We start from the raw sequence: 10200 nt of genomic DNA, 5'->3' as shown, positions 1-10200 counted from the left end.
TAGATAGTACTGTAGATAGCGTACTTTGTGTTGTCTTATAACGATGTATTTATAGGATTGAACGGGTAATAGTTTCCTTATGGGAGTCCAAGTCCCCTTGGGGTTCAGAGTCTTCTTAGGGTTTTGCGTGACGGCTCCTAAATGTTCGGAGGCGGCGGCCCACCAGACCCACCACAGGGAGCAACTGACACGGCCGAACTGGCTCCCTCATGCCAAGCTGGCACGTACGAGCTGCGAGGTCTCTATCGCCGACCTGATGTGTGTAGTCTGCCGAGCTGACACGTGTTACGCGTGGATTTGCCCCACTACACTAGCCCCCCCTGAGTCTAGGGTCACCGAGGGGTCGCGTGAGTCTGAACCAAATTACGAAGCGTCAGGTCGGCTTGGTGTGGGACCCATGATCCCACGATCACGCACCTTGTTCGGATAACCGCCACGTCTACCGTCATAACCGTCACTTCAAGGGTCACGTCCTCTCATGATGGCGGTTGTTAGCTCAAACGTTTCCCAAGGTAACCGTCCTTTTGCAATAAATTCGAATTTCCAAGTCGGGACTCTTCAGCTTCCCGCCTAGGGGGCCTATAAATAGGCCCTACCAAACGTCATTTTCAAGCCTCCATTCTCATTCTCTCCTCTTCCAAATCTTCTTCAGCTCGCTCCTCGATTAGTGAGTCCACCCGAGAGTTGCGTTAATCACTTACCAGCTTTCTCTCTTATCTGCTAGTAAGTCTTCTTTCCCTTTTATGTCTTCTTCTTCCACACACTCAGACCTCACTAGCTCGGCACCTAGGTGTAGAGTGGTCCGACCTGCACCCATAGAGATACTCTCTTCCAGCTCTTCCTCTTCCAGCTCGTCCGGGTCTGAATATCTTCCTCCTCTAGTCCCCCCTCCAGTTTTAGTCATGGACCAGTCTGGTCAACCTGCCCAGCCTGAGGCTGGAGCTGCTGTCCCAGAGATTCCTCTGAAGGCGGTTCCACCTCGGTCCAGGGCAGGGCCCTCCAGAGGGCCGGACATCGACTTTGGGGAAGTCGAGGTTATCCCCCCTATCTTGGACCAGGGGGACGTGGACGAACTAGTGGGGAGGTATGACATTCCTCCCCAGTTGGAGGCTAGGGCTGCCCGGCCAGGGGAGTACGCTTGCCGACCTCCCTCTGAGTTCGTGGCTATCTACAAGGATCAGCTAGTGGCTGGTCTCCGCCTTCCTATCCCCCAGTTTCTTTATGAAATTCTGACCTTCTGGGGCATTCGGATTGCCCAGCTCGTTCCCAATGCCATTCGATCCATCCTTGGTTTCTTCATCTTGTGCCGAGCTCTCGAAATTCCTTATACTTTAGACCTGTTTAGGTCATTTTTTCAAATGACGGTGAGCAGCCCGGTTCACGACTGGTTCTACTTCGCTCGCAGGAGCGAAGGGGAGCTCCCCACCCGCGAGCTGTTCACGCAGATGCCTTCCTCCATCAAGGGTTGGAAGGCACAATTCTTTTTTGTGAAGAACACTGGGTTTCCTCCCCTGACCTGGAGGGAGGAGACCCAGGTATCCGATCCAATTCCCTCACCTCTGCCTGAAGCCGAGCTGGACCGCCTGGTCAGCTCGGAAGCCCGGCTGAAGGTAAAAGAGTTTAACAATGCACAGCTCTGGTCGGCGGGGCTGATTCGAGCAAAGGTGAATGACCCTGCCCCCGATCTCCGACCTCTTCTTCCCGAGGAGCTGACAGCTTGTAACTTCTTGGCCTCATTTCTTTCGTCTTCTTTTTTATGAGTTTGGCCACATCGTTCGAGCTGACCCACTCTTTTTCCTCTGCAGTGAAGAGATTCTCCCAGCTGTTGAACATTGGAGGATCCGGCGGCACGAGCACGCCGACTCCTGCGCCTTCCACTGCACCCAGCAGCGCGGTTCCTCTCCCTCCACCAGTGTCCACTCCTCAGATTGCCGCTCAATCATCACCAGGGGAGGAGCCAAAGAAAAAAAGGAAGAAGTCGGCAGCCAAGAGGGTCAGGACCGAGGCGACTTGCCCCCAATCCCAGGAGGAGCCCTCCATTGCTCTTGCCTCTCACTATGGGGTGAATACTGCCGAGCAGCAGGCCTCGTCCGAGTCGCCTCCAGCCATGTGGCGTATGAGGAATGTGATTCCTATGAAGCCTTTCTCTGACCTGAGGACTCATCCGCATCCTCTACACTTCTGCCCCAAGTGGGGGTTGTCAGTGAACGACCGAGCTCAGTTCCCGGAGTCAGCTCGGGAGCTCATCAGGGGTACGGTGCTCCCTCGCGACCACCACTTCATCCAGCTCGTATCCAACTCCGAGCTGCTAGAGCACTACTATCTGAGTGCCGCCCAGGTAACTCCCTCACGGGTTGTGCTCCCAAGAAATATATATTTTTTATCAGTCCCTCATTCTTGTTATTTGACTTGCAGCTCAATGTGACTGGTGCCGAGCTGACACAAAGGTATGAAAACATAGGAGAGAATCTCTCCCAGGCCGATGCAGCCAAGAACAGGCTGTCTAGTCAGCTAGAGGCAGCAGAGGCAGAGCTGGAATCTTTGAAGAAACAGCTCGCTGAAGCGCAGTCTGCCTGCGAGCTGGAGAAGAAAAAATCAATGGAACTGACCTCGCAGCTAGAGACCGAGCAGAAGAAGTCCGCTGAGCTGCCTGGTCTAGTCGGGGCTGCTCGGGAGGAAGGCCGTCAGCTCGGCATCAGGGACTTCAAGAAATCCGAGGACTTTCTGAAAGACCTGGCTCTTCTCAACGAGCCAATCCTTCGGATAGGGTATGCTCAAGCTATGCAGGACGTACAGTCCCTGAACCTGCCCGGATTAGACCTGGGCAGGTGGCCTAAATACGACCCCCAAGCCGTCCACCAGATCGATAGGCTCGTGGAGGGCTATGTGCACGGGCGCGACCTGTCTGTCCTGATTGCTGACCCCAACCTGCCTACGACCTCCCCTGAGCCCGAGCAGGAGCAGCAGGGGGAAAATTAGGTGGCCTTTTAACATAGATAGGGCCTAGGCTAGGAACCGAGCTGGCCAGCTCGTTTTTGTATGGCCCCCCTTATGTACATGCCTCTCCTTTTGAAATGAAATAAATGTCTTTTCATTCAACACTTAGCAAAATTCCTTTTATTTTCTCTTAGAATCTCGAATACATTCAAATGAGCCCAAGCACCGAGCAAGTAGTTACCGAGCTGACCTCTTCAGCTATTTTCTAAAAGTCTTCTAACTTATCCAGTCACGCTGAGTCGAGCTCTAACGAAAAAGCCTTAGGTTTGAATTGTGCCAGGTGCGCGGGACTTCGTCTCCATTGAGATGAGCCAGTTTACAGTACCCAACTCGGTCAGCTTCTCTTACCACGTAGGGACCCTCCCAATTAGGGTCTAACTTGCCCGTGCCCACAGCTCGGCTAACGGAGTTCTTGCGTAATACCAGGTCCCCTGGTTTGAAGGAGAGGTGCCTTACTTTGGCATTGTAGTAGCGTGCGACCTGTCCTTTATACTTAGCCATCCTTATTCTTGCTTCCTCCCTTCGATGCTTGAGCAGGTCTAGGTTGAGCCGCATTTCCTCCTCGTTGCTCTGGGCCACGAAGTGCTGCACCCTTCCTGAAGGCATTCCGATTTTTGCAGGGATCACTGCTTCAGCTCCATATGTTAGGACAAACGGGGTTTCCTGGGTAGCCGTCCGAGGTGTAGTCCGGTAAGCCCATAATATGGTGGGCAGCTCGTCCAGCCAACCAGTTCGGGCAGACTCTATTCTTGTCTTCAGGCCGTGCAGGATGGTCCCGTTAACATTCTCGACCTGTCCATTGGGTTGGGGATGCCCCACTAAAGTGAAATGCTGCTGAATGCCGAACTCGGTGCACCATTCTTGGAGGGAATTGTCCGCGAACTGTCAACCGTTGTCCGAGACGAGGGCCCGCGGTATGCCAAATCGGCAGACTATGCTTTTTCAAAGGAACTTCTGGATCGACCTGCTAGTAATTATATTGAGGGGCTCGGCCTCCACCCACTTGGTGAAGTAAATCAATTGCCACCACCAAGTATTCATAGCCACCGGGAGCTCGGGGAAATGGCTCCAGCAGGTCATCCCCCATTGGAAGAACGGCCACGGGTTATGGAGAGGAATCATCTCCTGAGTTGGGGTATGATGCATTGGAGCGTGTAGCTGACAGGACTTACACCTGGCTACTAGCTCGGCCGAGTCCCTAAAGATGGTGGGCCAATAGTATCCAGATAACATTCCCTTCTTGGCCAGCATCCTTGGCCCGATGTGATTGCCACAGATGCCCTTATGCAGCTCGCGCAAGATATAGCTCCCCTCTTCAGGCGTTAAACACTTTAACCATGGCTGCAAGTAAGATTTCCTATATAGTACTCCCCGTGTGAGTACGTACTTCTGTGATTTGAGGAGGATTTTGCGGGCCTCGGTCCTGCTCGGTGGAAGCTCTCCATGAGCCAGATATCGAACGATGGGATCCATCCAAGAGCTCACCACCTGAATAACTGCGGCGCTTATTTGTTCATATGCCCGACTTCTGACGACCTCCACCAATATTTCTCGACCTAAGATGCCACCCGAGGTAGAGGCCAGCTTGGACAGGGCATCAGCTCTCCTGTTTTGGCTCCGCGGAATCTGCTCAAGCGCGAACTGCTCGAACTGGCCCTTCAGTTCACGTGTCTTAGCGACGTACTTTCTTAGTGGTCCCTCTTTGACCTCGTAGCTCCCCCATACTTGGTTCACTATCAGCTGCGAATCGCTGTAGACTTTTATCGATCTAACCCCTAACTTCCGGGCCATCTCCATCCCTGCAATCAGAGCCTCGTACTCGGACTCATTGTTAGAGGCTCTAAAATCGAACCTCAGTGCGTAGGGCAGCTCTTCCCCAGTAGGGCTAATTAGGAGGAGCCCTGCACCACATCCTTCCTTACTTGACGCGCCGTCCACGTACAACGTCCAGGTGGGATCTACTCGTCCCGCGGCCTCTGTAGCCTTCCCGGTCTGGGCAGTCTCTTTGGCCAGTTCGGCCTTGACTGCTTTTCCAGAATGCGTGGTCTCGGCAGCATCTACGGCCCTTCCGACCTCAGCTGCCTCCCTGGTCTGTCCGACCTTGGCAGTTTCTTGGGTCTGCTCGGCGTTAGCTGCTTCTTTGGCCTGCCCGTCCTCGGCAGCTTCTTTGGCCTGCTGGGCCTCAGTTGCTTCTTCGGACTGTTCGACCTCCGCTACCTGGCTAGCCTGGGCGACCTCAGCAGTGTCTCCAGTCTGTAGGATCTCGGCTGCCTCTCGGGTCTGGGCGGTTTTGGTAGTTTTTGGGGCCTGTAATGCTGCTTGTCCGGTGTGCGCATCCTTAGCAATTTCTCCGTCCTTCCTGGCCTTACCCGTTTCTCTATCCTGGTTGACCTTTGTTTCGGACGACCCAAAAGAGACGCCATCCGCTATGAAGTCTGCCAAGGCTTGGGCTTTGATGGCTGCCCTCGGCTGGTATCCGAGATCGTACTCCGACAACTCCACAGCCCACTTCACCATTCGACCCGAGGACTCGGGTTTGGAAAGGATCTGCTTCACGGGCTGGTCCGTCACCACCACCACGGGATGAGCTTGAAAGTATGTCCTAAGCTTCCGAGCTGCATGTATTAATGCTAAAACATATCGTTCTACCGCCGAGTACCTTGTTTCGACCCTCTGTAGGGCGCGACTGACATAATATATGGGCTTCTGGGCTTTGTTTTCCTCTCGCACCAACACCGCGCTAATGGCCCCCTCCCCCGCAGCTAAGTAGATGAACAGGGTTTCCCCTGACTCAGGAGAGGTCAGGGTCGGCAACCGAGCGAGGTGGGTTTTCAGCTCATCGAATGCTTTCTGGCACTCCGAGCTCCATTCGAACTGCCGACCTCCTCTCAGGGCTTTGAAGAAAGGAGATCCTCGTACTGCCGATTTGGACAAGAATCTGTTCAGAGCTGCCATCCTCCCAGTCAGGCGTTGTACCTCCTTAATATTCCGAGGTGGAGCCATATCCATGATCGCCTTGATTTTGTCTGGGTTAGCTCTCACCCCCTCCTTGAAAATCATGTACCCCAGGAATTTTCCCGACCTGATACCAAAGATGCACTTTTTTGGGTTTAGTCGCATTCGTGAGCTCCGAAGAACATCAAAAATTTCTCTCAGGTCAGCAATGAACTGCTCCTGGGTTCGGATCTTTACTAACATGTCGTCCACATAGACCTCCATGTTTCGGCCGATCTGGTTTTTGAACAACTTATTCACCAGCCTCTGGTAGGTCGCGCTCGCGTTTTTCAGCCCGAATGGCATGGTGACGTAACAGTAGGTGCCCTCTTCGGTGATGAACGAGGTCTTCTTTTGATCCTCCTCATCCAGAGCTATCTGATGGTACCCTTTGAAGGCGTCCAAGAAACAGAAAATCTCATATCCAGATGTTGAGTCCACGAGCTGGTCAATCCGCGGGAGTGGGTAGCAGTCCTTTGGGCAGGCCTTATTTAAGTCTGTGAAGTCCACACACATCCTCCAAGCTCTTTCCTCCTTCTTGACCAGCACTGGGTTAGCTAGCCAAGTCGGGTAGTAGACTTCCTTTACGATCTTAGCCTCTAACAGCTTACTCACCTCGCTTTTGACGACCTTCTTTCTCTCAGGAGCAAAGTTCCTCTTTTTCTGCTTCACAAGTTGGACGTTGGGATCCACGTGTAGCCTGTGGGCTGCCAGCTCGGTGGGGATCCCTGATATGTCATCAGCACTCGAAGCAAAAATCTCAGCATATTCTTCCAAGAGAGATTCTAAAGAACTTCTGGTCAACTCGTCTAGGCAGGTGCCGACCTTCACCGTGCGTTCAGGTTGGTCGGGGTGGACGGGCAGTTCGACCAACCCCTCGTCGGTCTCCAATCTTTCCCCTTTCTCCATGGGTTCCCAGGGCTCTAAACAAACTGTTTGAGCTACTAATTTCTTCTTGCCCTTGAGGGTGGCAATGTAACATGCCCTAGCCACCTCTGGGTCTCCGAACACCTCAACCACCCCCGCAGGAGTAGGAAACTTCATACTGAGGTGCAAAGTGGAACAAACAGCTCGGAGGACATTCAGGGTAGGCCACCCCAGAATCATATTGTATGACGAGGGCTCTTTTACCACCGCAAAGTTTACCGGAACCGTTCGGCACTTCGGGGATACCCCCACCGTGACCATGAGGGTTATCATTCCCTCCGGCCTCACGGGAGGGCCTGCAAAACCGATCAACGGAGTTCGAACTGGGACGAGCTGTCCATCCTCCAGCTGTAGCTCCTTAAAAGTCTTGTAATACAGCACGTCTATGGCACTTCCATTGTCTATGTATATTTTTTTCACCTTGTAGTTACAGGTGATGACCTCTATCACAATGGCTTCATGATTATTAGAGGCCAGAGGAACTGCGTCCTCAGGTCCATAGATGATTTCCTCATACATTTTCAACCGCTTGCTCGAGCTCTCCCCCGTGGGAGGAGGGCGATTGTGCCGCCGAGCTGTATGGCTATCCCCTCCTATAGGTCCTCCGGCGATAGTATTAATCACTCCAGCCAGGTTCTGAGCTTCCTGCTCGGGAGTTCGGCCGCGAGGCCCTTGAGGTCGGTCTCGGTAATAGCTCGGGCGCTCTGGCTTGGGCCTTCCCCGTTGCTGGTCAGTGCGTTCATCTCGTATGAACTGCTCGAGGTGGCCTCGTTTGATCAGCTTCTCGATGTCTTTCTTGAGGTGACGGCAGTACTCCGTATCATGCCCCACATCTCGGTGATATGCGCAGTACAAACCCTGGTCCCGTCTGCTCTTGTCCCCAACCAAAGGTCGGGGAGGTCGGGAGAGCCCTTCCTGTTCCATCAACGCGAGAACCCGAGCTCGAGGTGCGGTGAGGGTAATCCAAGATTTATCTCCCCCCATCGGACGGCTCCTGGAGAGGCGGTCGTACGTGTTCTTCCTTTCCTGGCTAGCCCGCGCATCCATCTGATCAACGGCCCTTCTGCGCTTGTCATCCCTCAGTCTTTCCAGCGCACTCTTCAGGCGGTTGGCCTCCTCCGCGTTGGCCTTCTCATGAGCTCGATCCAACATTTCCCGAACTGACTTGGGAGGTCTTTCCACAAGCTCGGTATAGAGCTTCTGTTTGCGCAACCCATTGATGAAAGCGGCCATGGCCACCTTGTCATCGCGGTCTCGAACCTGAAGGGACTCATTATTAAAACGCACCATGTATTCGCGCAAGAACTCCTCCGACTTCTGCTGGATAGTCATCAGATGTGCAGTGCTCTTAGAGAAGGCTCGCGATGAAACGAACTGGGCCGCGAACAGCCGAGAGAGCTGGGCAAAAGACCGGATGGACCTGGGGTGAATCCCCTGGAACCATTGACGCGCCTTTCCCTCCAGAAACATTGGAAAGGTCTTGCACCTGATCGCATCTGCGGCAGTTTGCAGGCGCATTTGGGTCATGAAGGCGAACAAATGATCCTCCGGATCCGTGGTCGCATCGTAAGACTTCATGCTTGGTATCTTGAACTTCGCAGGTAACGGGTAGTCCTCGATATCAGGCACAAAAGGGGAAGCGATGTACCTGTCAGCCTCTGGGTCTAAAAGCAGGTCCAGCTCGTCCTGTACCTAGAGCTGCTTTTTCCGTGGTGAGAGTTCTTTCTTGGAACACCTCCGGTAGGGCTCCGGGTGCTCGGTTCTGGAGTGCTTGTGAGAAGGTTCCATGACGTCGATCTGGTCACGTGTGAGCTCCTGGCGCACCCGTTTGGACCGAGGACTAGGGCTCCCCGTCCTAGATTCGGACAGCCCATCTCCTTGGCTCTTTGGCCCCTGGCCGGGATAACCTCCTGTCTGCCCCTTAAGGTAGTTCATAATGGCCTCAAAAGTTGGTAGGTTTTCTGCCACCGTCTGAACCAATCGCTCAGGCGGGATCCACGAGAGCCCCAAGCCCTCCTCTCCAGGAGTCGGACCCTGCGTGGGGTTTTGGGAGCTGCTTCCCTCGTTCCCTTAGATCCACCAGTGTTCCTCTGAGACCTCGTCCTTGGCATGATTCGCAAAAGAAGAATTACGTGTTCCCACAGACGGCGCCAATTGATGCGACTGCCAATACCATGTCCGAGCTGAGCTGTAAGCGAGCCGAGCTGGTCGTCAGCTGTCGGGCGGATATGGGTGACCGAGCAGGGGTCCATGCGAAGAAGAAGAAAAGACGGTAGGACTAGAGTCCCCGGAATAGCTCCGACGGTCAAATTAATAGAGCTCAAGAGTAAAACAACAGTAGATAGTACTGTAGATGGCGTACCTTGTGTTGTCTTATAACGATGTATTTATAGGCTTGAACGGGTAATAGTTTCCTTATGGGAGTCCAAGTCCCCTTAGGGTTCGGAGTCTTCTTAGGGTTTTGCGTGACGGCTCCTAAATGTTCGGAGGCGGCGGCCCACCAGGCCCACCAGGCCCACCACAGGGAGCAACTGACACGGCCGAACTGGCTCCCTCATGCCGAGCTGGCGCGTGCGAGCTGCGGGGTCTCTATCGCCGACCTGATGCGTGTAGTCTGCCGAGCTGACACGTGTCACGCGTGGATTTTCCCCACTACAGCAACTAATAATTCTGTCCTGGAAATGTTCCTACTGTTAGGGGCGTTGCAACAATTGGACTTCGAACTACATATTTACCTTAGATGACCAAAAACCACCAAATTGTTCAGAATTGCAGGACCTTCTATTGGTAATTTGTAGTTTTTCTTTTCGTGCTTCTGTCTGAAAAGTAATGTATCGGGTGTTGCACTAACTTTAAATCCATCCAGCGGCAACAATTTTTGTGAAATAAACTGACACTTCATTCCCAACATTAGTTAATGGTATTGTGAATTCTTGTATTGTTGATCGATTGCCACTTGATCCAACATATGCTATGAATGATGGACAGTTCAAGTATTGTGATTTTGAGAAACTTTGAGGAGATGACCTTGTCATAGTTTGAATTTAATTGTACTATAATTCAGACCACATAAGAGATTAATGCAACTTCGATTCCAACATCATGTTAGATTCCAGGTTCCAATGCCCTGTCCTGGGAACTTTTGTTTATTACTTTTAGGTAGTTTTTGATTGAGCAAAACACCAATTTACTTCCAAAACTATTTTGCTAAAGTCAAAGCAAAATAGTCCCCAAACTGTATTATGAGCTAGTTTAGTGCCTTTAACTATTTTTACAAAGTCA

General features: G+C 52.6%; 1 protein-coding gene across 1 annotated transcript; it reads right to left on the bottom strand.

The window, feature by feature from the left end:
• Positions 1-3243: 3243 nt before the first annotated feature.
• Positions 3244-9170, bottom strand: LOC140010582 (uncharacterized). Its single transcript, XM_072057878.1, has 3 exons — positions 8896-9170; positions 4045-8566; positions 3244-3789 (listed from the first exon to the last, which is right to left on the bottom strand). The coding sequence occupies exons 1-3, from the start codon at positions 9168-9170 to the stop codon at positions 3244-3246; spliced, it is 5343 nt and encodes a 1780-aa protein (XP_071913979.1).
• Positions 9171-10200: the final 1030 nt, after the last annotated feature.

The sequence above is a fragment of the Coffea arabica genome, chromosome 7c (assembly GCF_036785885.1).
Source record: "Coffea arabica cultivar ET-39 chromosome 7c, Coffea Arabica ET-39 HiFi, whole genome shotgun sequence".
Classification (NCBI taxonomy): Eukaryota; Viridiplantae; Streptophyta; class Magnoliopsida; order Gentianales; family Rubiaceae; genus Coffea; species Coffea arabica.
Note: the sequence above shows the minus strand (reverse complement) of the source record. Positions and strands in the feature narration are given on the sequence as shown.

What these genes read in the sequence shown, in the direction of transcription:
- LOC140010582 (XM_072057878.1), bottom strand. Translation starts at nt 9,170, where the DNA reads ATGGACCCCTGCTCGGTCACCCATATCCGCCCGACAGCTGACGACCAG. An exon ending in GGATCCCGCCTGAGCGATTG is followed by an intron (nt 8,567 to 8,895) that starts GTTCAGACGGTG and finishes AGAGGCTGACAG; the next exon opens with GTACATCGCTTCCCCTTTTG. An exon ending in GCCATTTCCCCGAGCTCCCG is followed by an intron (nt 3,790 to 4,044) that starts GTGGCTATGAAT and finishes CCCAATGGACAG; the next exon opens with GTCGAGAATGTTAACGGGAC.